The sequence below is a fragment of the Varanus komodoensis genome, unplaced genomic scaffold, assembly GCF_004798865.1.
Source record: "Varanus komodoensis strain SLA01 unplaced genomic scaffold, ASM479886v1 scaffold50, whole genome shotgun sequence".
NCBI lineage: Eukaryota > Metazoa > Chordata > Lepidosauria > Squamata > Varanidae > Varanus > Varanus komodoensis.
The window spans coordinates 2,369,059-2,395,730 of NW_025336088.1; the positions used below are offsets into that span (position 1 = coordinate 2,369,059).

At 46.8% G+C, this 26,672-nt stretch overlaps 1 protein-coding gene across 1 annotated transcript in view; it reads right to left on the minus strand.

Moving 5' to 3' along the window:
- Positions 1-26,672, minus strand: part of CACNB1 (calcium voltage-gated channel auxiliary subunit beta 1) — a 32,294-nt gene continuing 5,622 nt past the window's right edge. Inside the window, exons 3-13 of the mRNA XM_044447063.1 lie at positions 18,437-18,559; positions 18,114-18,250; positions 15,633-15,709; positions 13,115-13,134; positions 12,536-12,616; positions 10,932-10,990; positions 9,855-9,964; positions 6,985-7,136; positions 4,587-4,682; positions 3,194-3,379; positions 1-525 (exon numbers count right to left, since the gene is read on the minus strand). Of these exons, the coding sequence (XP_044302998.1) occupies positions 1-525; positions 3,194-3,379; positions 4,587-4,682; positions 6,985-7,136; positions 9,855-9,964; positions 10,932-10,990; positions 12,536-12,616; positions 13,115-13,134; positions 15,633-15,709; positions 18,114-18,250; positions 18,437-18,559 (1,566 nt within the window). The remainder of the gene's footprint in view (positions 526-3,193; positions 3,380-4,586; positions 4,683-6,984; positions 7,137-9,854; positions 9,965-10,931; positions 10,991-12,535; positions 12,617-13,114; positions 13,135-15,632; positions 15,710-18,113; positions 18,251-18,436; positions 18,560-26,672) is intronic.

Sequence of the window (26,672 nt, forward strand, 5' to 3'; positions counted from 1 at the left end):
TCAGCGGATGTAGGCATCACGGCCCCAGTCCTCCATGTCATTATGGTTGTGGCCCAGGGCTTCCTCCTCGTTGGGGCCATACTGCTCCCGCCCCTTGGCACGCCCACGCAGAGGCCGGTTGTTTGGTCGGTCGGGCTCCTCGCCCTCCCAGGAGCCCTGGCTCTGGGGGCGGGAGTGGCGGTGGCCCCGGCACTGGGCGCGATGAAGCACGGGCTCCTCGGCCTCCCAGGAGCCCTGGCACTGCAGCGGGCGGTGGCCCAGGCATTGCGGGTGACGAGGCTCGGGCTCCTCGTAGGGGTCGGTCTCGATGTCCATGCAGGAATCCGCTGGATCGGTGTAAGCAGAATCGCGGCCGCCCTGCATCTCCGAATCAAAGGTGTCCTGGCGGGAAAGGCCCCGGGCAGCAAAGTGCGAGGGCGGCTGCAGGGAGCAGATCTGGCTGCGCCCAGCCGGCCGCCCCGCGTAGTCGTGCAGGCCGGCACGCTCGGCGTCGTGAGGCTCCTCCCCATGCACTAAGTAGGGTCCCTGATGGAAAGAGGCATTCACCGCACACCATGCATAAGGGGGAAAGAGAAGAGACAACATGAGGGTCAGTGCAGCCCCAGCATAACAGCAATCGTGCCTGGAAACCAAGCATGTTAGGACACGTTCTCATGGTCTGGACTGGTAAACCTCTCTAAGCTGGAAAAAATCATTCCATTTCCACACACACTTCCATCTGCCCAGCAACACTAAGGCAATAAAAGCAGCAGAGAGTGTAGTGACACCTTAAGAGTAGCAAATTTATTATGTCATAACATTCATGGGCCTTTTTCATCAGAGGCATGAAATGGACCATAGTCCACAAAAGCTTATGCCCAAATGGATGAATTAGTCTTTAAGTGCCATATGACTCTTTGTTGCTTTTGTGGCCACAAACAACATGGCAACCTCCCTGAAAACTGTTTCTGCAGAGTGATTCTTCTTACTTGCCCTCTTAAACAGTTTGAAACAGTTTAAAACAACAATTTATATCCCGGAGAGAAGCCAAAGGACTGTGCAAGATATTTTTGAGATGAAATTGCGAAGGAGCGCATGGGGGCAGCTTGAGATAGTGTCCTGGCATGTCATTTGAATATGGCTTTGTACAGACTACAATGTATGTGACAAAAAAAGGGTGGGGTATTTGTATGCTGTTGGACTTCAGCCCCATCCAGTACGGCCAACAGCCCTGTGACCAAACAGTGGTGGGAAACTGCAGCCCTCAGCCTACTTTCAGTCTCTCTGCAGGTGATCAGTTCAGATCTCTGGCCAGGCTGACTAGCCCCTTCCCTGGCAGCCCACTGTGCTGGAAAAGAAGTACAGCGCCCAACAGGTGTTCAACCCTGCAATTATCTTCACTTCAGAGGTGGCAGCACATCTAACCCTCAGTATCGGTCTCACCCTGTTCCTTCACTCTTGGGTGGCAGGCAGCTCCTGGCACAGTTGGGATAAATGCAGTCAGGCAAGGAAAATGAGGCTTTCCCACTGTGACTGCTTGCATCATTCGAGAGGTTCACCATCCTGCTTGAGAACCCATTAGTACAACGCCAGAGCACACTGTTAGCATCACACAGAAGGCATCCCATCCACCTGTGTTGACTGCAGGACCACGTGGATTCTGGGGGAGCTCCCACATTGTACTACTGGTGTAGGAAACCAGCACCCTCAGCCATCCAAAGTCTGCTGCTTCTCATCAGATCAGGCAATAAAACTGCACTGCAGCTGGGTGCAGAGGCGTAAAGGTTGCCATGAGCAAAGTCCACTGGGTTGGCTTCACTCATTACCTCAGGATCCACACATGGCTTTAAAAATCAACAGACATGTGATTCTCCCTACCATACACTCCAAGATGCATTTGAAGCATGTTCAAATCTGTGTCTGGACAAATGACAGAGATCAGTCCACCTTCAAAGGGACTCTGCCATATTCAATGTAGGTCTGCTCTGCGTCAATTCAAGCTTTCCGTTCAAATGAGATGAACTTGATGGGCTCCGTTCCTCGGTTTAGCTTGTTGTGGTTGGCAATTGGTCTGGGAGTCAGCCTGGCCTTTGGGTTGCAGTGGAAGCGCATCACCAAAGAGGAGGGCACAGCACAAGAGGACACTGAACCCTGCTGAGTCACCCTGTCACGATTATTTTGTCAGCTGACCCTTAGTGCTAGGAAACAGAAGGCACTGCCACTATTTTGACATTTTGTCTTCTATGGTACGAAAAAAATGATAGAAAATGTTGTAGGAAAGCAAGGGAAGGTTACACGTGAAAGATGGCATTGTCTATGTACCCTGCCCCCCACAGAATTCATGGCTGAGACAGGGTGACGGCACAGTGCAAACCACATCTGGTCGGACCCTGAGTGAGTGCTGAGAATCCAGAGGAAGAGGTTGCCTTCAGAAGGCCCAGCAAATGATGGGTTTTGCTGCACATCTGGAGGGGGTGCACAAAGCCCTTCCAGATTCCTTTAGGTAGCCAAGATCTACTGAATTCCTGCCATTTTATGACAGGGTGATCCTGCATGGAGGTTAGGGTGGGAAGAAGTTGCCTAAATTCGCCCTGTTTATGAAAAGAATAGAAAATAAGGATTATGCCCAGATCAAAGTTACTACCCATGGGCCTCTCTGCAACACAACGGACCAGCCCCTGTATTCACATACACACATTTGCAGGGAAGTCCGTGAGTAGATGGAGGAAAGCTGTTGCTCCTTATGGAAGGTCTGATTGAAATAGCCAACAGGACCTGCCCTAAGTTATGGACCCACCATTCATAGATCTGCGACTTCTCTCATGTCCCAGGAAGCATCCCTTGAAGGACAAAGGCAATGGGCAGAGAGACAGACAGGTGATGTGGTGAACTCGTCCTTTCAGCAAGATCAGCCCGAGCTGAGGTGGGAAGGGGCACTCTTAGGCAGTTCCTCCAAGAAAGGTAAGGCGGTAGGGAGAAGAGGGGGGTGACCTTTACTGAACAGCAGCACCAACAAGTCATTTGTGGGAAAAGAGAAGCCTCATCAGCTGGGCTGCCCTGTGCTGAATTCTTCTTTCTGGAGAAACAGCTTGCATTTTTCGGAGAGCTACAACTCGTGCTCCTCTACCTGAACAGCTCCACTCAGCCCCTGGTCCAGGCTGCCCCTCCCAGCCCAGAACCCCAGGTTGCGCTTGAGTGAGGTCAGCACTTGTACCTGGAGGTTGGAGACTGGGGCAGGGCTGGCAGCCAGGGCAGCAGTTGCCATAGTGCGGGTCAGCAGGGGATTGGGTGGGTTGCTGCTGGGAGGATGTGTGGCCTTCCAATAGGCTTCCAGGTACTCAGACAGGTGCTCGCATGCATCTTCCAACTGGTTTTCATCCAGGATGATGTCAAACATCTCCTGCAGGAAGAGAAACAGAGGATGGGAAGGACATGGCCCCATGAGTGAGAAGGTGAACAGAAAAATAGGGGCAAGGTACCAAGAGTAGAATAAGAAAACTAGGAAGTTGGATAATTTGCAAAGAGAGATGCCAGCGAATGGGCATTACTTCTTCTTCTTCTTCTTCTTCTTCTTCTTCTTATTATTATTATTATTATTATTATTATATTACTAGCGAATGGGAATCCCAAATGTAGCATCTATTTGGGATTAGTATTGGTGTAATTACTGCTTAGATCTAAAAGGAGGCGCATGGTGCCCAAAGGTACATTCCCAATTTTTCACCCCTTTGCAGCTAACTGGTATTGCTACTCCAAACAAGCAAGCAAAATGACCATCAATAGTATACCCAGTTTACACATTGTTAGAGATTTAAATGTTTAAATTAAAAATTCTTTAAACATTTAAACAGAATTGCCTATCTACACACAGAGAGAGATTTTTAAAATGTGAAGCATTATGGTATAAGATATCAGCTTTGGTCACATGACCTGTGTGCCTTGGGTGGCCCTGCACGGCATAGCTCATAGCTTCATTGAGCTACGCAAGCCCCTTCGCCATGACAAGGCAGTGATCCATGAAGGAGTTGGTCACAAATAGGAGTATGTTAAAATCTCACTTAAAAACTGAACCAGAACCAATCGGAACAAAGAACAGGAATTTTTAATTTAAATCTATGAAACCTCTTTAAAATATTAAACATTACACCTACAAACAATGATCACTTACCACTATTGGTGGTAATTCTGCTTCTTTGGAGTACTGTGGCATGCGCCTTGCCTGCATAGCAGTTGATTTGATAATACTACTGTGTAGCACTAACAATGCCCCTCCAGGCTAAGTCAAAGCAGAGCAAAAGTTTTGGCAGAACCATTCTGCGCTCCCCAAGGTAGATGGCAAAAGGGAAGGCTCAGAAGGAGGATGTGTCCAGGTGCCAGCTAGACCTGGAAATCTGGACGCAGGAGTGAGGACAAGTCATCTGGAAAGATGCACATAAGTACTGTGGTTGGTAGTGAGGGCAGGGCAGTGTGATGCTGATAGCAGTGGGAAAAGCAACACAAAGAGCATGATTGTGAGTGTCAGTGCCGCAGGACAGAGAGCAGTGCCCAGGGAGGGAGGGAGGGAGGCCAAGAACAGAACCCGGACGTCAGGAAGCAGTGCCACTCACTGGGGGGCACTGGGCCAGCTTGTCTGATGCCACCATCTGCACATTCAAGTGCTTGGCCTGAGATTTTCCTCTAGATTTCACCAATCTCTGCAGCACCTGTTGGATAAAGAAATGGGGGAAAGGCATATCAGGGTCCAAAAGGGAGGTTCGAAACAGGAACAGAATAGTCTCAAAAGGAGCAGCATGCCTACTGCCCAAAGCTATATTCTGAGTTTTTTGCTCATCTGCAGCTAACATAACAAGGAAGATGCTTCAGAAGAGGAGATCCAAGCATATAGCCCCATCAAGTAAGCCTCAAGGGAGGCTTACTTACCTGGGCCTGTGTCTACCAGAACAAAGCGAGGATCAGCACGCACTCCATAATGCAGCAGTTTTGCAGGGAGAGCAGGGCACCTTTTGCTCGCACAAGGTGTGCTGGGCTCCTGCTCTTCTGAGCTACAATGATCTCAGGCTGAGAAAAATCCCTTCCTGTCTGAGGTCCTGAGGAGCCACTGCTAGCCAAAGCAGAAAGCACTGGGCAAGATGGGCTAATCACTAAGGATGGCACAAGGCACTGACTTATTTATGACTGATTTGGACATGGGAGAAAACCAGCCACAGCCCTTTGATTCCATGATGTGCTTGAAATGGCTGCTCATTCTCGAGACTTAAGGGCTCCACCTACAGTAGGCGTGAAAACACATTTAACCTTCATTTCAGAATAGGAACATGTTTACAGGAAGGAAAAGCACGGACATTTATTCAAAGCATCTGCAAGAAACTGCAATGTCTGAAGGGGTGTATCTGGAGCTTCTGGGTATCTGGGCCTTTGGTCTTTCTATACCACCATATGCCATATTATGGTCGGTCATCTTTTTTCATGACCAATGTCTCCCACATGCCTCACTCCTCTCTCGCACATCAATACCCAGACAAAATATTCAGGAGTGGAAATTGCAATGGCAAGCAGTTACAGAAAAGGAATGATTTCTGACAATTATCCAGATTTTGAATGATTTATCTGGACAATAGTATTAGTGGCTCTGAGTTGGGAGGCAGTCACGGATGCTCTGTTGGGCTGTGTTTGTGACCAAGTAGGAAGACACTGAAATATTTATTTTTATTAAACAAACAGAGCAGGTTGATCTTTATCTCTGGGAATCCTACATTATCCTAATTACTAAGTACCTCCCACCTGTCTGTCCCAGGAATGAGCAACCATGCGGCTTCTGATTGGAATCCTTTTTTTAAAAAAATCTAAAGTCTTAAAAATGTCTTAGGGTTTGTTTAAGATGGGTGGATGGGTGGCAGGAATAGTTTTAAAAATGTGACTATCAAAACAAGGAAAGAAGATACTTAATTGAAAGGAAGTATACAAAACATCTTGTTCATTATCTGTTTAACTGACTACTTTTATATCTTAATTTTCAAGTGGAAAATTAAATATTTTCGCCATTTGACAATAACTATTTCAGAATATAAGTTTTGCAGAGTAAATTGTTCCATAGAAGGATTCTCTTCAGTGAAAAGGCAAATGTTTTGCCTGCAAAAGTTTGCAGGTCTGGCCCTGCCAACTTCAGGCAAAGTTCTTTTCGGCAACGCTTTGCTGCCAGGCAGCGTCAGTAACATGGGCTAGATGAGCCAAATGTATTGTTACATTACATGTATGCCCTGCCTTTCTTCTTTTCACAAAGAATCCAAGGCAGCTTACAAGGTTCCCCTCCTCTCCATCTTATCCTCACAACCACATCCTTGTGAAGTAGGTTGGGCTGAGGATAAGTGAGCTAATTCACCCAGTGAGCTTCATGGCTGAGTGGGGACTAGAACGCAAATCTCCCCGGTCCCAGCCTAACACTCTCCTAATGGCATCATCCACAGTGTGGCATTTGTTTGGCGGTGGCGCCCAATCTATGGAATGCGCTCCCCAGAGAGGTCCGCCTGGCGCCGTCGTTATTTGTTTTTCGGCGCCAGGCGAAGACCTTTTTATTCAAACGTCATTTTAATTGCTAATATTATTTCCTTATTTTATTCTTTGGCCAGGGCGACTTATTTTATATTGTTAATTCATTTTATATTTTTAATGTATTATATTTTAATTGATGTTTTGTGAGCCGCCCCGAGGCTTTGGCGTATGGGGCGGCATAGAAATTTTCTAAATAAATAAATAAATAAATAAATAAACAAACAAATAAACAAACAAATAAATAAATAAATAAATAAATAAATATTTTCAAATCATATTAACTTCTTATGCATGCACACGAAAGCCTTCTGATGTAATGCACTCTAATGAGCTGCTCTTTGTAATTCTGGGGCTGGTACAGAAGCCTGCTAAGGGCTCCTGCCAGGCTTTCCCCACACCGGATGGAAGACAGTATGCCAAGAGTGATCAGGAGGAGGAAGAGAGGAGGCTGCTCACCTTGGGGGAAGATATCTTGATGTAGACAATGATTGGGGCCAGTGAGGTCTTGGAGAGTTGAGCCGGGTGGTTGATGGTATCGGCATCCAGGGCCACCAGCTGCAGTGTGCGGGCCAGCTCAAAGATGCGCTCTATCTCGCTCTGCACTTCCGCTACCAAGGCAAAGAGCAAGCAGCGGGGAAGGAGGAAACACGGTCAGCACTGCGACGGGGAGACACCACGCTGCTATCCCCACATCCATTCTGCTCTTCCAGAAGAGCCTTCCCCAGCCCTGTGCCCTTCAGATATGTTGGACCGCACCTCCCAGAATCAAGCCAGCCCACGAGGGATGATGGGGAACAGGGCCAGGCACATCTGCAGGCACCAGGCTGGGGAAACGCTTCTCAAAATCTGCTCAGCATTAAGGGCTGCATTTCTGCAGCACTGATTGAATAACTGCCCAGTGACATACGCAGATTTCCCCATGATTCACGGATTGTTCGCTCCTGTGGGTTACGTCGCCACAGCTGTATATCTGCAAGTATGGAAGACGCCACATTTGAAGAAGGATATGCTTGGCGACTTTTTCTGCCAGTCTTCTGGCTCCTGGATAGAGCATAGTTACCCCAACCCAGAGATCTGCACTTACTGCCATGTTATGCAAACCCTAACTGTTGGCTGTGGGCACCACCAAGGACCGTAAAACCCTGGTCCGTCGGCATGACTGCTGGTTCCCCTGGCAAGCCTCAGGCAGATGAAGAGGAACCATGTGGCTCCCCTCCATTTCTGCAGGGCTTGCCTAGGAGCACTTGTCAGTGGAGCCACATTCATCGGTACTGGGAGGGGAGGGGAGAGCGGGTGGGGGGACGCCGTGCTACTTCCCCCACCCCCATTTTCTGGCCTGGCACAAAGGGAGCTCACCCCCCCCCCCCGCTAAGAACCGAGCTGGCAGGGGGCAGTCGAGATGGCCGTGCTACTTCCTCCACCCCCATTTGGTGGCGAGAACGCTAACGAGTTGGTTGCCTACCAACTGCTCTGTGTGTGAGACTCTGGACCAGGTGAGCAGGAAACTGGATATGGGGGTGCTAGTTATGCCCAGAAACCTCTTGTGCTGGGGTGTTGTGCTGCATGCTCAGCATGACTGCCAGTGTAGCTGGGTGCCTAATTGTGATTGTCAATTCTCCTTTCATCCATGAAGTTCATGAAGGAAGCGTGGGCCAGTCACTTTTAACCAATCCTTCAGGGATGCTGTGAGGATAAAGGTGGGTGGGGAGGAGAGACCATGCCCCTCCTTGGAGGAAAGATGGCCTACATTAGGTATAACCAATTAAATAAATAAGATTCCCCTTAGTAGATTGTGCCAAGTGTCCCTCATTTTTCTCTAGTAAGGAATCATACAAGAAACTTCATGGTTTAATTACATTTATAGCCACCACATCAAAATTGGGACATAATCTAGTCAAGTGTTTTGAACATCTCACTGATTTCCACAGGGAAAGGGGCATGTGGTTAACTCTCTTTCTATTGTAATTGGCAATATGGTTTGTTTGCTTTAAAATTCCAATTTATATTTACTTTTTTTCCTATACACTGTATATGCAAGTTACAAATATGGTGCCTATTCTATGGGTTTTTATAAACATTTCTAGGGGAAAAATGTTATAATTTTACTCTCAACAGAACAATCCTAGTCTCAGATGTAAATTCCACTGAATTCAATTAGATTTACTTCTAGGTAAATAGGAAGGATTATAGACAATTTTTGAAAAGAACTGTTGTTGTTCTTAGCACAAGCATTTAAAAACAAACAAAGAAAACGAACAACAACATTCTTTTCTAAGTCTTCCTTAGCCTTTTAGAATTCTGGGAACTGAACAACAAAAATTGCAAAAATTTAAAAAACAGCTGTGACTTGCAATTTTTCACTTTTCCAAAGCAATTAAACATTTCAAAATGAACAAAAGTCAAATACATTTTGGCAAGACCAAAGTGTATGCCTCTGTTCTGATTTTGAAATCTGCTCTGCTTCCACCATGCAGAAAGAAAACTTTACCCCATTCTACCAAGCATCTTTCCCGCCCTGGGATTAAGTAAGTGAAATTTGCTCTGGGGGCACCTGAGAGCTTGCGAGGCTAAAGGCTACGTACCCAAGACATCTGTATCAGAAGAAAGGAAGAGGAGGCGAAGGTACAAAGGAAAGAAAATTGTGGGAAGGGGGGGAAGAAAAGAGAAGAGTGAGTTGGACATATTGGGAAGCAGCAAAAGATGTCCATAAAGTCCAATGCCATGGCAGCGAGAGGGAATGAAAACAGGGGCAACAGGTAACAAATAGTCCACCTACTCCCTTTTCACTGATTTGCAAGAGGCATTAAGGAACATCTTGTCTCCTCATGCATGGAGGTACAGACAATTTGAAATCTGACAATTTCTATCATCATTTGAAATATGTCCCACCATCTTATAACTTGGGACCATTTGCCATGTTATGCAAATGTGAGAGAGCTCTCATATGCACACCAAGCGTGCCACACCTCCATCCCAAGGCATAGAGATTTTCTTGTTGTAAAAACAGCCTTAATGCCCTGCTCAACAGCGCGATTGTGTAAGAGGAATTTGTCAGGGACGGTGAAAGAAGAGCTCATGCAGCACAACATTATGGGAAGTCCAGGGACATGCTGCAAAAAGTTTCTCTCGGCTGATACAGATCAGAGTGAGACAAGCAAGAAAGGATCAGAACTCCTCATGCAAGAAGTCAGTGCCATGCAGTCATGCAACCATAAAGTGACAATGTTCTCTCCTTCCCACTATGCCCACAGAAAAGACCCTGAGAGAACGTGTCCAAAGATGGCAGAGAGTCAAGTCTTTTCCCCAGGGACACAGCGCAGCCTTACCCAGGCTAGAACGGGTGCTGGAGCGCTCAATGATGGTGTGTTTGCTGGGGTTGTTGAGGACCGAGCGCTTGGCCAAGGAGATATCAGCTGTCACACGTGTGATGGATATTCTGTGGAAGGCAGAAGTGAATGGATGTCCAGGAGAATAAACTTGATTTGCTAGACATTCCCACCTAATTACTAGTGGGAATTAAATCCTGGAATTAAATCCTAAAATCCCCAGCATTTCCCAGCAAGCCATGCTGGGAATTGTAGGACTTTTTTTGGTCTAAAAATGATAAGATTGCACCCTCCGTGGAATGTTGCACCTATGCAGGGAACCAATCTATCTACCATAGTTAGCACAATAATTTCAGCATCCAATTCAAAACAAAAATACCCATGTTTCTAATCTTTATGACTTAGGAAAAGTTCACAAATCCAATTCTTTGTGAAGAAAAACTGCAGCACTTGCCAGTCCTTGTGTCCTAGAGAAGGAGGGGCAAAAAGGGAGGAAGGACAAAAGGCCCTTCTCCGGGAACCCTCTGTGAAGGATATTAGCAGGGTAAGTACTCGGAGGAGGGCTTTCTCTGCGGCGGCGCCCAGCCTATGGAATGCGCTCCCCAGAGAGGTCCGCCTGGCGCTGTCGTTATTTGTTTTTCGGCGCCAGGCCAAGACCTTTTTATTTAAATGCTATTTTAACTGTTAATGGTTTACTTGTTGATTTTAAATCAACCAGGCTGTTTCCACTATTTTTTTATGTATTTTATTTATTTGATGAATTTTTTTGTATTTTATATGGGATTTTAATGATTGTAAGCCACCCCGAGGCTCATGCGATGGGGCGGCATATAAGTTATCTAAATGAATGGATGAATGAATGAATGAATGAATGAATGAATGAATGAATGAAAGATGGTTCACAATCAGTGGGACAGCAGAAACTCTGCCTCTGTCCTATGGCTTTCACTCAGGTTTCCCTTGTAGCCACCCCAATACCCAGACGTGAAGATGACTGCAACACAAATAGACACCCTGAGGTTCCCAGTCCTGTCCAGCCCTCAGCACAACCCCTATCCACACAGCTTCTGCTCACACCTGCCATCAAATCGCCGCTTCAGGAAATCGAATAAAGCCTTCTGCATCATGTCTGTCACCTGGGGAGGTAAAAGGGGTGTGGGGAGGCAGGCAGCAGACAGAAAAGAGAGACAAGTCAGAATCCGAAGGCTGGCTTCTGTGTGGAGCAAGAGATGGAAGGAATGGATGCCGGAGAGGTGAGGGTGAGTGTGTTTAGGGCACTCCTTGGCGAGGACTCATCCAAGGGCTCTGGCCTCACATGTACTTCTTCAATCCCTGCAGCCCCTGTAATGCAGGTATATGAGGGACTAGAGCACATGCTAGAAGGCTCGCATCCACAGCTGGCTTTGGAGGGGGCCACCTGGAACTCATTCCTTTTCCTTCCTGCTGTGCCAGAGCAAAGATTCATGTAGGCTGGCCATGCTCTCCAACAGTGGCCAGCTTGCCCCAGGTTGGGAGGCAAGTTATTGCTGGTCATCACCAACAAGTCTGCACATGTGTGCCTGTGTGGGTGTGAGGGCAATTCAGTGAGGAAAGGTGGCTTGAATGCCCACCTCTGTGTGTAGTTCCAATCTGGATCAGGCTTCCATGTGCAAAGAGAACCATATAATAGTAGAGTTGGAAGGGGCCAGAGGGCCGTCAGGTCCAACCCCCTGCTGTTGCCGGGCACTAATTTACACTGACACAGAAGTTCTTAAAAAGTTAGGATCAGGTACACAATGTGTATCTAATGCAGCATCTAGTGTAGCCCTTGTACAAGAATTCCATGGTGCAGAATAACACCAGATATAAAGTTCCTCCGTCTGGGCAACAAGGCACCAGGCAATCTCTGAGAGCTTCAAACTGCTTTCTACCTGCCCAGTCTTGGAGCTGAACATTTGATTTCTGGTTTGACAAACTTTTCATACATTTTCCAGGATGTACTGAGTCATTATCTGTGTATGTATAGATTGAACTATGCACCAGATTGACTGCACAGACCAAAATCAAAATTTGGGACTACCAAGTGAAATATATGGTAGAGATGGCTTTTCGGCTTGCAACTACAGTTCTTCAAAATGGTTGTGAGATTCTCTATGAGTGAGAAATAGAGGATAAAAACAAACATATGCTGGTGGAGTAAGGCTGATGGATTTAAAAACTAGGGAGCAAGTGTGTGTGAGAGAGAAATGGAGCATGACTGCACAAATCCTCTAAATATCTGAGCAGTACTAATAAAAGATATTTCATCTGCATCTCAGCAGGGAAATGACAAAAGAAAGACCCTGCAGTGATTACACATCCCAGGCTTCCCCACTTACTTCACACGCATAATTACTAAACTCACCGCTGGGAACTGGGGCTGAGAAACAGGGTGAGGAGGCTGACAAAGGGATGGCCCTGGGAGAGGTGGGATGCAGGATCTGGGTTCGGAAGGACCACACTGGGAGGAACTGGAGTATGCCTGGACATCTCAGCCCAGTTGCCACACACATACATTGGAGTGGACTTGAATGTTGGATGGGGGGATGTGCACCAACCCTTGATGGCTCTCCTGAGTATGCTGAGCACCCTCCTTCCCTCCTTTCAGTTCACTTCTTCCTTGGTCCCCACCCCATGTTGTCATTCCCTCTCTACATGCTTACCTCATACCCCTTCAAGGACGGGCCTACAAGAATGACTGGCCGCATGGAAGGGACCACATCGTATGGTGGCACATGCTCTGCCTGAGAGGAAGTAGGACAGAAGAAGGCATTAGGCTTGCTCTAGCTCTACACAACTTCAAAGGATGCAGGGACGTGTCTTTTGGATTGTTGCAATCTCAACTATTTCCTGTCCCCTTAAGACACCCAACACCTTCATTTTGTGGGCATGGGGAAGGGTGCTGGGACACAGGTGGAAAGAAGGAGAAAAAAAGGCAGAAGGGGTCCTTAGGGAGCATCAGGGGCTCAGTTCTTCAGACCGAACTGTGACGCTAGCCTGAATGCTGGATATTCAAGATGAAAGTAACCTGAGACCTTTATGGTGGTCATGGCCAAGGTTTGCTGCTGAGTTCAGCTTACAGAAACAGGTACCAATATGGGGAAAGGCAATCACACACTCAACTTTGGGGTTTCAAGGTCATCCTCCCATGCTTGCTTGTTGCTCGGGAAAACCTGCTAGGGCAGTGGAGAAATTCTAGGAAACCACCACCATCTGTTCTGATATTTCATAAGCTTACTTACCGATTTTTGCTTCTGCTTGGCTATGTCCCGTGATCGCCATTAATGATTGGGATGGGGACGGGGACGCAGGGGATGGGAAGAGGGACAGGCAAGAGAAAAACAAACAAGGCATGCGTGTTACTGACAGCTCACTCCAGCGGAAGCAGAGGCAGGCACAGGAAGAACAAACAGCAACTAGTGCTGAGGGAAGCAGAAGGGCGGCAGCTTTTCGGAAAAGGTAAATCATGTTGGACAACATCCTCCAGTGCTTAATGGCTGGTTCTGAAATCCCCTTCTTTTCTCTATGCTATCCTGGCCCACCTTCATTGACTTACCCAGGCATGGTAACCCAAAGCCATGGACCACTCTAAGCTGGACGAACTGTTACTGAGGCAGCCACAAGCTGCATGTTACCATCTGACAGCCCGTCTGGTATTGCACGAGGTGCTCTGAAGGGGCGATGTGGTAATGAAGGGTGTTCTGAATCTTTCCACTGCAAGCCATTCTTCCCTTCACTCCTCCAGTGCTCTTGGAAACACACACAGCTGGCAGGGAAGGAGTTTAGCATTGCCTTCGCTATTGCAATGCTCCCCAGGCTGTCAGTATAACATGTAGTTCAGCCCTCTGATACTGTCTATCCTGCATCCTGAAATTGCTTAGCAACCAGACTCCAGATGTCTTCCTCCCACTCTCTTCTAGTTGGTCTCAACATGAAGGAAAAGGAGGGCCTGCAAGAACACATCCCATGCCAGGATGGACAGGCACTAGCACTGCTACTGGACCATTCCATATCCCTATTTCTGATATGGAGGAATGGTCCAATCCCGTGCTGAAATGTAGTGAACATGCTCGCCTATTTTTCACACTTGCTTTCCATCCTGGAATGTTCCACTAGAAGAGATGCGCTTGGGTGCGTGCGTGTGTGCACTGCAGTGGCAAGGAAGTGGATTGTAGAAATGCTCCACTTCTATAATCCACAAAGGGGAGAACAGAACAAATGGAGTGTACTAGTTGCACAGTTCCCATGGGAAAAACGATCAGAAGCTCTGGCTTTCAGGGGTTCGTACTGGGGAGACAGAGTAGGAGAAGGACAGAGCACCGCAGCATTCCATCCGTATCGCCCTCATGGGAGGAGCCATTTGATAACTGCATTCCCATGGTGCACAAGACAGGGGAACAGGTGAACAGGTGAACAGGGGCTGAGTGTTTTGGACCAATCTTTCACCAATGCTCACGTGAAGGCATGAATCAGTTGCCAATGCATCGTTTAACTCATACACATGCAGAGAACGAGTGATCACCGAAACATATCATTTTTGTGCCTTGTCTGCTTGCCCACGTGACAAACAGAACATGCGTGACCTCTCTGTTCCTCATTCTCCAACACAAGGCCGCACAGACTGGTCTTTCCCTAGTGATGTGCCAACTGCCTTGGGGCATCACCATCTAAGCCCGTTGCTTATGCCCTGGGTGCAGCTCTGTCAATGGGCGATCAGTGACCAAATGGGAACCCAGGACATGCCTCTCCAGGTGATTCTACCCAATGCACACAAGCGCTTCACCTTGGGCCAGAAACAGGCAGGCATAACAGGAGGAGATGGCAAGCAGGTGTGGGTGGGAGAGGCGCTATTACCTTCTTAAAAAAGGGGATGCGCTTGGTGGTGGAGGGGGGTGTGGTGACGCTGCTAACACTAGTCTTAGGGGTTCGCTGGTTTTCTTCGGCTGACGCATCCTCCTCCTCCTCTAAGTCAAGGGCGTCTGAGTCATAAGCTAAGTTAGTCATGTCCAAGTTACCTGGGAGGGGGATAGGGGGAGAAGGAAATAAAAGGTAGAAAAGAATAGGGGGAGAAACCCAACAGCAACAACTAAAGAGAGGAAGTGCAAACTGAAAAGGGCAAGAAAAACAAATGAAAGGGAATTACCAGAAAGGAAAAGAAAATAAACTTATCTAGAGAATGAAAGGTAAAAATGAATGAATGAATGAATAAATAAATGGAATGGACATTCAACTTTTAACAGTACATGGGCATCCTTATAAAGCCAGACATCAGGCAGTAAGAGGTCATTATGAGGTTACTGTGGGGACCTGACTATGGCCCGAGACTTAGGCTGGGTCTACATGCATGTACCAGACTAAATAATAGTGTCTTGAAGTAGGAGAGAAAACTGTAGCATTTCAGAATGTAGGTGTGGTAAAACTCACAATTTCTAAAAGAAACAACTGCCTTGGAAGTTAAAATAAATGAACTAGGATAGCAGGGGCTGTATTGGAAGCTTTTTCCTGCATGTTTTTGACTTGCAGGGAACTTAAAAAAACCCAAAACCTAATTCAAGATTCCCAAACTGAATGAACACAGTCTATTCTACCACCTCAGGATTGTACCCCTTCAGTCCGCTGCACCAGCATCTCCAGCTGTAAAATAAGCAGTGTCCTTCAGACGCTTCCAATCTCCTCATCCCACTAAGAAGGTTGGGAAGGCGTCCATCAGGGCTGGTTTGCGGTGATGGTAGCAACACCACTGGGTGGGAGCAGCCTTACCACTGGCAGGTGGGGTGGGTCTCCGGGGGCCTGTCACCACATCTCCCAGGCTGGAGGTGGAATTATCTCCCGATTTACTGCAAAAAGAAAGAGCCATTAAAGTCAAATAGATAAGGCAGAAGAGGCTGAGGAACCAGTTGGGAGCGAGCAACCTTTGTGTCTGGGCTCAGCGCCGTTTCATGAGTGAAAATATTAACTTCTGCACCATGATGGGCTTCATGGTCCTTGGACATACATGGGTGACACGGCATATTTATTTATTTATTTAGACAACTTATATGCCGCCCCATCGCATGAGCCTCGGGGCAGCTTACAATCATTAAAATCCCATATAAAATGCAAAAAATTCATCAAATAAATAAAATACATAAAATAAAATAGTGGAAACAGCCTGGTCAATTTAAAATCAACAAGTAAACCATTAACAGTTAAAATAGCATTTAAATAAAAAGGTCTTGGCCTGGCGCCGAAAAACAAATGACGACGGTGCCAGGCAGACCTCTCTGGGGAGCGCATTCCATAGAATAGAAACCAGTAAAAACACTAGCAACTGGCTGCCCTTTCATGAGACCCCAAATCTGCTGCCACGGCAGCCGCTTCACTCTGCCTGAAGCTAGGCCCAGCCTTGGATGGTGTGCTTACCAATTCTAACCAAGTGGCTCAGGTCCCCATCTGTGACATAACCTTTTTGTGGAAACTTCTGGTTTATCTATACTACTGATGTAAACAACCTGGAGAGCAGTCTTAAATGAACTCCACTGCCATGGATCCAGCACCCCAAATTGTGGCAATTGTAGGTTTCCAAAGGCATAAGGAATCATTCCTTAGCAGAAGAATTTATAGACAAACAGATCCCAGGAATCCCTGGCCAGGGTGAGGGTGGGGAATCCCAGGCTTGGCTCTTCAGCTGTGGTTTTCTGGGTTTGGCCAGACCTTGCCTAGGCCTTGGTTTTCCAGGGTTTGTACAGTTTTCCCCATTATTAAAAGCTGGTGTACCTCTCATAAGACTTAGTTTTGGGGAGGAAGAGCTTTAAGCTGCAACAGTATCTGATTCATTGTGATTTCAAATGATATCTTTGGAATCAGCTCTCCAGAGAAGCTCACCTGGAGCTTTCTTTACAATCACTTCAGCATCAGGCAAAACCAGCTTTATTTTCCGATTATTTTAATTACTAACTGAATAGTCCTGAATTAATTTTAAATTTTAGTTGATTGATTAAATAAAACAATACCATTGATGATTTATCCACTATTTTCCGATTATTTTAATTACTAACTGAATAGTCCTGAATTAATTTTAAATTTTAGTTGATTGATTAAATAAAACAATACCATTGATGATTTATCCACTATCCTGACTGAGGATAAATTTTGCTAAAATACTATGTAGCAGTCTTATTAGCATTAGTTTATGCTTTTAATAGTTTTTTAAAATATTTTAAATCACTATTTATGTATAATTTTATATAATATCATTGAATGTACACTGCCAGAGAATCCCATTTGGGACTATCGGATGTGGTTTTATAAATCAAATAAATCCATCAAATAAATAAATGAGCTGCATTTTTTGTATATTAGACCCACCCCTTTGCCTTTGGCTCCACCCCCTTTGCCTTGTGTCCATCCACCACTAGCATGTAGCCTCTGAGAATCTCTCCGCCTATTGAGTTTGCCCTGAAAGATGCTGAACTCCTCTGATGTGCTGCATCTGTTCACTTGCTTAAATAAGTTCTCCATGTTTGAAAGTTTTCTGCACGCTCTCCAAATGCCTTACTAGACCTTTCATGCCTTCAGTACATTTACTCCCTCTCTGCCCCAATCTCTTTGGAGGAAAGATAAGCAGTTGGCTTTATTCACAGGCAGGCATACGGTTCAGATAGCTCAAATTGTTCATAGAACGAGCACTTTTGCAAAAACAGCAGGTGATCGAGTACAAAAACCACTCCAACTCTCTCACATGGTGTTTCTCAGCTCCGTCCTTTCTCTGAGACATCCATGCAGCTGTCACCCCCACTTCCCCAATCTCACACTCCTCATCCTTGCAGAGTGAGTCATAAGTCTGTATGGACTTGAGATCTAGGAACTTGCCTTATTCTGTGTCAGGCCGATGGGCTGTCCAGCCGAGGATCATCAACCACAACCTGCGGCAGCCATTTCCTCAGGAAAGGAATGCCCCTATGTAGGGAATCTGGTAATGCAGGTACTGGGAACTTGCCTCCCTGCAGATGTTGTTGTACCCCAAATCCTATCAGCCTCAGCCAGCAGGGCCAGTAGTTGGGGCTGACAGGGGGTGTAACCTGACAACAACCGGAAGGCTGCTCCCTGCTCTACCTGAAAATGCCAGAGCTGAATTTGAGGCGTATTCCACACAGGGCAAGTGCTTCTCCCAGGCTGTGCCAGTCCACCGCATGGGGTGGAGGGTTCTCAGCAGTAGGGCAGCCTCTGTCTCCTCATCCTCGTCACCTCCTCCTATCCCACCTGGAGCTGAGCCGGTGTTGCCTCATCTTTTGCTCCTGTAGCATCCTCATGTTTTCCAGCTTGACGGGGCTAGGGATGAAGCCAACCTCACAGCCTTCTTTGACCAGTCGTCCGATCCACCAATCATTGTTGTATTTCTGGAATGGAGAGGGCAGAACCAAAAGCATGAGGCACGCAAAGCGGGTGGGGAGGAAGAGAGGGCAGTGACGCTGGTGTATCCCAGGAAGGCTGTGTGAACGTTTCTGTAACAGTGCAGATGGGAGAGAGATTCCCGTACCCCACCAGATCATGCATTATCACAGTTCAGAATCTACTGCCCTTACCTCTTTGATATGAAGGAAGTCTTTGGGTTCAAAGGAAATAGACATGCCTTGGACTGGCACATCATCATTGGGGGAAGGATTATAGCCAACATTTGTCCTCACAGCAAATGCCACCGGCTTGGTCTGTAAAGCAGACAAAAACAGTTTGGTAAGGTGGAGAGCACAGGTGAGGTCAGGTTGTATGGTGCCCAGCGTACAAGCAGAAGCCACCTGGAAACAAGGAGGAGCAACCTGCCTCGCTATTCCAGCTGCAAAAAGAGTCTTTAAGGGAAGTCGCCAAGTATCTTTCCATACTCAAGTAATGAGAGGGGAGAAACAGTTAGTGGATTGTTTTGAGACTGCACGTCTTTGAAGTTACATTTTCAAGCCAATGAGCCAGGCTGGCCTACTGATTTCTCTGAACAGGCTGGGCTGGCTGACTGAATGCCACTTCCGGAGGCTGGGAGGTACAGCCTCAATGTTTCTTATAGCTTGCCCTTGCCTGTGACATACAGTACAACAGAAATGACAGAAATCACTGAAATACATAGAATGAAAAAATGAATCATGCACGCTTTTATCATAGAATTAGCCTCGCTGGCACACTTATCTCAAGTTGGGAAAGCAGGTGGCATTTTAAAAAGGCCAGTTTCATGCTCTGCTCATCCTACTATCTGACTGTCGGAAAGACACAGGAAAGAAAGCTCCCAGCCGTTCCTGGCACAAATCCCACCTGAGGCAGGAAGGCTGCAGTCCCCTGCCAGGCCCCACAGTGAACCTGAGGCTGCAGTCAACAGAAAGTGACAAGGCACTCTGGTGAAGGCAAAGGATGAAACTTGCTGGCTGACAGCCCAGAGCAGAGCGCTTGGGATGCTCTCGGTGCCAACCACTCCCACCTGTTACGCCCCCCAGATCATCCTGGCAGCGAAGAGGTTGGGTCAGATCCCAGTGGCCAAAATGCCTCCAGCATCCTAATTGCAAGGCTGCTGCGGCAACAGGCGGAGCCAGGAATGGAGCCTGAATGGGGGGAGGGGGCGGTTAATTTGCTAATTGCATCTGTCAAAGTCACAGTATTGCAGGCAGACTTTTCCCCTCTCCCTCTCTCGAAAGGACAGGGTGGTTTGAAATTAAGGCCCAAATGACTGGAGTTCCCCCAGCCACAAGCAGGTGCTTAGAAAGCTTGCTAGGCAGTCAGTCCCACAAGCTTAGAATACTGCACAGTGAGGCTCCTTCACTCTGAGTGCAAGCCCAGCATGGAGTTTTGGCTTCCTTGCCACACTTTAAATAACCGCATTCCAACCATCACTTCCCTAAAGCAGGTCAGATCTGCTAGACTTGGTTCTGATGCTCTGTTTTTCTTGTAATGAATAAATCCCTTTTTTTATCTTTTTATTAATATATGCATTGTGTTTTGTTCTTAGTGCATCTGAAGACAACAAACACAGATAACAAAGAAAAAGCCAACTAAAGCAGAACAAAAATGTGACTAGGGAGAGCCAGTATAGTGTGAGAGGTGGACCTGGGAGATCTGAGTCCCGTCCCCACTCAGCCATGGAGCCCACTGGGTGACTTTGGGCCAGTCAAGAATCTCAGCCTAACCTACCTCACAGGGTTGTTGTTGTGAGGAGGAATTGAGCGATGTAAGCCACCTTGAGTTCCTCACAAGAGGAAAAAAGGCAGGATATAAATGCAGTGTAATAATAACAGCAATAATAACAGTGAGAAGAAGCAAGGGGAGAAGAGGAGGATGTGAAGCTGGCGCAAGGCCTCCTGAGACTGGCACGCACAGCTGCTGGATGGGCCTGTTAGCCATCATTTCCGCCGGGGTGAAGGCAAGTGGGCTGCCGCCAAGAGAGGGTGCAAACCTCTCCTATGCACCACTGCAGGGGGCTGTCGTCACTGGAATCAGTGTGCGTGGATCCGTGTGTCAGCTGCCACCAGGTGCCTTTCCCTTGACACTGTGATCGGGGGACCCTTCCTCAAAGCAAGGCAGTGGTGTGCAGATGGCTGCACAGGTGATCTGCAGAGTCACCTCCCTACCTTTGAGACGGAGGCATTTGGGTTGGGCAGGCTCAGCGGGGAGATGCACAGACACTCTCTTGCTAGAGCCACTGTGACTCCCCGGAGTGGCCACCTGTCTATGCATTGCTCTGAAAGGTACAGTGCAGGTGGTGTTGCTGGCACCAGGACCGCTGACATGGGTCAGGCAGGATTGGCTGTCCTTCCAGATTCAAGCTGATTCAAGAGGATTCGTCCCAACTTCTGGGAAGGCCGGCCTGGGAGAATGGTATATCATTCATAGGTTCTACTTAATCCTTAAGCTTTAAATTTACAGTTGTGCCACACAAGCTGCCTTTACATTCAGGTAGGCAGAGAGCTCAGAGTTGCTGATTCTGTCCTGTAGACAGGAGAGCAACCCAAGAACTTGTGGCATGTACTCTCATCTTTAACCAGGGATGCTTCCAGGCAGACGGCTCCTAGTGGTACCAAGGAAAATGCAGCTATTCCAACTTTCCCTTTTCCTTTCTGGTGATAAGAAGCAAGATGGAAGAAGCAGCAGGCAAGCACAGGAAGCTTACAAATTGAAGACTCCCCAGTTTCGATTGCCTCTAACATTCTGAGAATAGGGCAGTCAAATAAAGGCCCTGCCTGGAACTCCTGTGGCAGATACTTTGTCTCTTGCTGTGCTGAGAAAGGAGCTCACAGAACCGTGACCGTGTTCCTACAACTCTGCCAGCGCCGTTACATTTTAAGTCCCTGTTTTAAGTCTGATAAATGGGCTTTAACTGACTCCAGGCTCCTTTTCTGCTACTCCTAAGATGCCTACTGCTGATACACACAACATTTGAGACAAAGCGGCAGCGCAGGACACTCCGTATGAGGAGCTGAGAGAAAGGTAACGGCCCTGTCCGTCCGCTGACTGTCCCTCGGCTTTGGCAGTGCTGCTTTATGCAGGCAGTTCCCTTAATAAAAAGACACGACAGCCCAGGTTGATGCTGTGTTACCAGGCTATTAGCCAAATAAATTTGCTGATGCCTGGCCAGTAGGATCTGTGGGCTGATGCCAGCTGCAAAGAACATGACAAGAAACGAACTTTGTGGCCATCTCAGTGGAAATGGATGTGGGAGGCCTGGGATGGGCAGACAAGCCATTACTCCAACTGGCCCTGACTGAGCTTGATAAGGTCAAAGAGAAAAATAAACCTGGACGAGAAATGTAGGCACTAGATTGACAGTTGCCCAGAATGATCTAGAATCCACCTCACTGGAGGGAAAGGAAGCAAGCTAGGTCAATTGTTGGAGATTAGGCAGGGGAAAGAAAGTGGTTTAAAGAGAATTCTTTAACTGATACCTTGCTAGGATCCCATCATATGTGACATACAAGATGGAGACACTGATCTCCATTTTCTGGGATAAGAATAATTAAACCATGGAGTTATTCTAACCCTTTCTTTGGGCTGAATAGTTTCTGTAGCTTGGAGGCTTGTTTGAATTTGTTAAGGTGGGCAGATAATCATATCATAAAATCAGCCATAAATAATGCTCTGGAAAATGAAGGAAAAATGGGAGTGATGTCATGTAGTGCTGCTGCTTGACCTGCAGGAAAATCACATGGGTCCATCCTCATAAAGCCAGGGGGCACAACTGGGTATTCCTTTCCTGCAATTGAACTTCAAGTCACCTTTTGCAAAATCACATACACTTGCTGTTCTCTGTCTGTAAAGAACAGTTTTGGAACATTCTAGGAGAGACGTGATTCTCAAGTCTCCTGCACTCAAGCTGACCTTTGTAATTGTTTTGCACTTATCCCAAAGGTGTGGAAAGCAGCTTTCCACTCCGTTCCTCTGGACTATTGGATGAAATATGACAGAGAAAAAGACAAGACCCGAGCAGGAGTGAAGGAGGGCTGGTTGCACAACTGCACAGAACATGGGCGAGCAACCTGTTTCTTTTTTATGATCTCTGTGTAGTCTCACACATATGTGACCATTAGGCTAATATATCCGGAGGAAAGAGATGGAGTCCTCAGAGCAAAGTGTGTAAAACTGTTAAACTGATGGTCACGTCCATTCTTGTGCGTTCTTTGAGGGCACAACATCTGATGAAAGCTGATGGCTTGGGCCACGCAGCTGCCTTGCATAAGTCAGCAAGTACAGGACTCCCAGTACGTAGGTAGAGGAGGAAGCCAAAGCCCTAATGGAACAACCTTGACTGTGCCTGGTGTAGATTGTAAGGCACTTTCAGAGCAAGGTCAAGACAATCCCCCAACAGAGCCACTATGGTTGCATACCCTGCATTTTCTGTCAAAAAAGAAAAGAAAAGTGCTGTCTCATGTAGAGAGATGGCCAAAGGGTTCCTGGCATACAGAGTATTTTTATTAAAAACATGTGTAACAAGAAAAACTTCTCTTGGCACTGAAAAGACAAGACAGAAACCTGCAGATGCACATGGTGGGAGAGGAAGTCCAACATCCAATATCACCAATAAAAAGCCAACTGCCTAACTTCAGAAGGCAGAAGCACCTGAACAAGGCACTCCTAAGCTTATTTGAACCATCCAGCAGGTTTACATGGGATAAACCAGTCCTTTAGATACCAGCATCCTGGGCCATTGAGGGTTCTAAGGCAGACACAGGCAAACTTTGGGAGTTGTATGGCCACATTTGGCAATTTGAGAAACCTGTTCTGGGTACCACCACAAAATGGCTGCCATGGGAGGCGTGACAAAGAGCAAGCAGTGTGCCCCGAAGATTCTGCCCCTGCCAGGCGGAGATGGCATTTGAGCCAAGCACATTGAACACCTCCTTTAAACTCACAGTTTTTAGAACTTAAATGTATTTCAAAGCAATCCCATCAGTTGGAAAGAAACAGTCTGTATTCTTGTTTTTGTTTAAATTAGGTGAGTAAGCCACCTTGGGTGGGCACCAAGAAAGGTGCCTGCGAGCACAGAAATGCTGGCAATTATTGTAGCCCCTTTTAATTCTGCCATGACGTGTGCTCTACAGACCACCCCAGTTAACATGCTGGCCACTGCATTCTGCATCAGCTGACATGCCTCAAAGGCAACCCTAATCTAGCCTGGATGTTACTGTAGCATGGATTATAGTAGCCAAAACTTCCCTCCCCACGGAGAGATATCAGTGCAGATAGTTTACTGCAGTTTTCTCCAATGCGGTTTCCTCAAGATGTACTGGACTACAACTTCCATCTTCCTTAACCCCAGAAAAACCTCACAGCAGATTGAATGCCCTCCATTTGGAAGCAGTGGGAGTTTTAGGTCTGCTGTAGGCTCGATTTCGTTTGGTCTCACTGTGTACTATCAGACCATTTTCTTTTCTTTTTTGCTGGATGCTGCTTGGCTAGAAAGCACAAGAATGAATGTTACTTGGACCTCACACAGCTGATACTGAGTCCTTGCTGTGGCTGTGTAGATGCCAATATTATCTACAGGGAGTGAGCTGCCAACTTGGCTTTACGTAGCTTTTCCAAAGATTGCTTGTTGTTTTGCTAAAAAGGCCCTCACCACCAAAAGATAGATCTTTGGGACTGATGGTCTGGCATCAAGACAGTGAAGTGAAGCCAAACATGTCAACCCAAGCAAGGGTGTTTTAAAGCATAACTTTAGAGCTGCAGTCTACATTATAACAGGTAATGTATATCTGCTATTTCAATAAACAGAAGACTTCAGCTTGGAAAAACATGAGCTTGGCGACTGTTTATGGGAGAGGGGACTGTCCCAAAGATAATATTAGTAGTGAGACATCCATAGCTCAAAGAGAAGCTGCTGAATAGAGCTTACAGGTGCCTTTGTCCATCTTTTGGTATAAAACAGGGAATTCCTTAACTCCTCCAACCACTTTGGAAGATGCCTCATACCCAGTCAGTCATGTGTCTGTCAAAGCTCCTCTACTTGGATCAGCGGAGGCTCTCCAGGGGCCACATAACCTGCTAAACTATCCTTCTAAGTGCAGATGCCAGGGTCCTTCTGCAAGCAAAGCCCATCTCTACCTAGCTTGAGCCTAAAGCACTGCAGTGTCCACAGACACCAGTGCTCACTCCCCAGGCATTCCCTTTCCCAATTTTAAAACATCTTAAATAATTTCAAAGACATCTTTGCCATGGGCATCCATAAAAAGGCCAATGCTCACTTCCTGCTGCCCACCCTCTCCCTCCCCTCCTCTCCCCATCACACCTCTGGGGCAGGGGCTCTCATCAGCAAGGCAAGGAAGAGGATGGGCCAACTGGAGCTCAGCTTTCTACCATGATCAACCAGTTGGCTAAAAAAGTTCAACAAAGGGGAAAGAAAAAAGAAGCCCATTGCTACTTCCTAGTAAGTTCTGGGGCCCAGGGGAAGCTGCCACTAAGCTTTCCTTTGCCTTGGTTTTTTGGCATGGATTTTTTTTGGAGGGGAGGGGCTCTGTGTGTATGTGTTTGGAAGGGGGTGTTTCAAAGGAGGGTGGGTAGTTTTCCTAGTGTGTGGGTATGTACATTTGGGGGTGGTGGGGGTACTGTGGGTAGCTTTGTCAGCTTATTGCTACATGGATGGGTGTCTGAGCCAGGCAGGTTTGCAACTACATGGCTGGAAGGAATGGGAGTACAATGGGCAGTGGGAAGTCTGTTGTTAGAGAAGGGGTTTCTCTCAGCATTGCCAATTGTTGTGTTTTGTGGGGCAAATACTTTGGCACTTTTGCCTTAGAGCCAATCTCTACCTTGGATTCAGTTTCCTGCCTCTGAGCCTCAGCAATTTGCCTTCTCATTTCGTGTCTGAAATGGGCGATTTGTTGTGCTAAGTGGAGTCAAACAGGTAGATTGGTAACTGGAGATTAAACCCAACCTCTTCCTTTTATTCAGTGTCTTGGGGAAGTTACCTGTTGTTTGTAACTCCCAATCCCTGCAGCAGCCATTTTGCAGTGGAACTTGTGACAATATCACAGGTTTCAAAATGTGCCCACAGACCCAAAACATTTGGGGACCCCTGCCCTAAATTGATTATCCAAGGTATTCTTTCAAGTGTTCACACCAAAGGAAGTGAGGTGGAGTAGCTACAAGAAAGAGGACCTTTTCAGTCCCCTGGGATAGCTGTAGGAGGGCTGAAGGCAAGTGTCTGTTGGGTGTACTGTAAGTTGTTCAGGCAACAACCTACTCCCTGTGGCTTATTTCCAGGGTGAGTTAGCCAGAGTGTGACATGTGAGCCCACCCTGTGTCTCTGGACTAGCCTGAGTGCAAGCTCTCCTCTTAGAATAAATCTCACCCTTGTCCACACCATTCTCTATGCTCAGTTCCAACTCTTTTTCCTTCCCAAGATCTTGATTCCTAATTCCCTCCTTCCACCCTCTCACCCCTACAAACCATTCTGATGGCAAGGTGAAAAGTCAGTGCATGTCTGCATTCTAATTCTAGCCCTGAAGCAAGTCTCTGCAGCAACTCAGCTAATTTCTCCACAATTCATGTTCTTGTTACAGGTTTCTGTGCTATTTTACTCCATATATGTACACTACAATTGCTCTATCATAATTGCTTCCCCAAAGAAATAATTTTACATTTTCAACTCTTGTCTGAGCTTGATACATATCTATTCCCAAAGTTGTGAGCATTGTTTTAAGTTCTCTTCTTTGCCAAAGACACACTATTACCAATGTTCCTTGTAGAACATGCCAAGATATTACATTTCTCTAACAGGAGCACATTCAGTAACACCATCCAGCCCCTTTCCTTTTTCTTAATTTCCTGTAAAAAGATGGCCATATTAGAATGGCCCAAGATGATAGTAATGCCCACATGGCACCCCTCCTCTCCATTTCAACCTCACAACAGTCCTGTGAGGTAGGTTAGGCACTTAGTGAGCATGAAGGTGAGGAAGGTTAGGCACTAAGTGGGGACTAGAACTCAGATCTCCTGAGTCCTAGTCTGGCACCATAACCATTAACAGCACACTGGCTCTGGGACCCCAGAAGCAGGGGCTACTGTGTTCAAAAGCTTAGAGGTAGATAGCAAAGGTGTTGAGGCACAGCCTAGAAGTTCTATGTGCATTTCCATTGGCAGGACAATCTTAAATCATCCTGCAGGAAAGAGCCTCGTACGCCACCTTATTGAAGCTCCTGCTCAAGTGTAATGTTATTGCTGCTTGTCTTCTTAACTGAGAGTTCTCTTTGCATTGCCAGTTTTTGCATTTTATTTTCTGCATTATATATTGTATTGCTTTGTTTTCTTGGTTTTATATGGCTTTAATGAATTATTTTAGTTGTCATTTTAATTTTT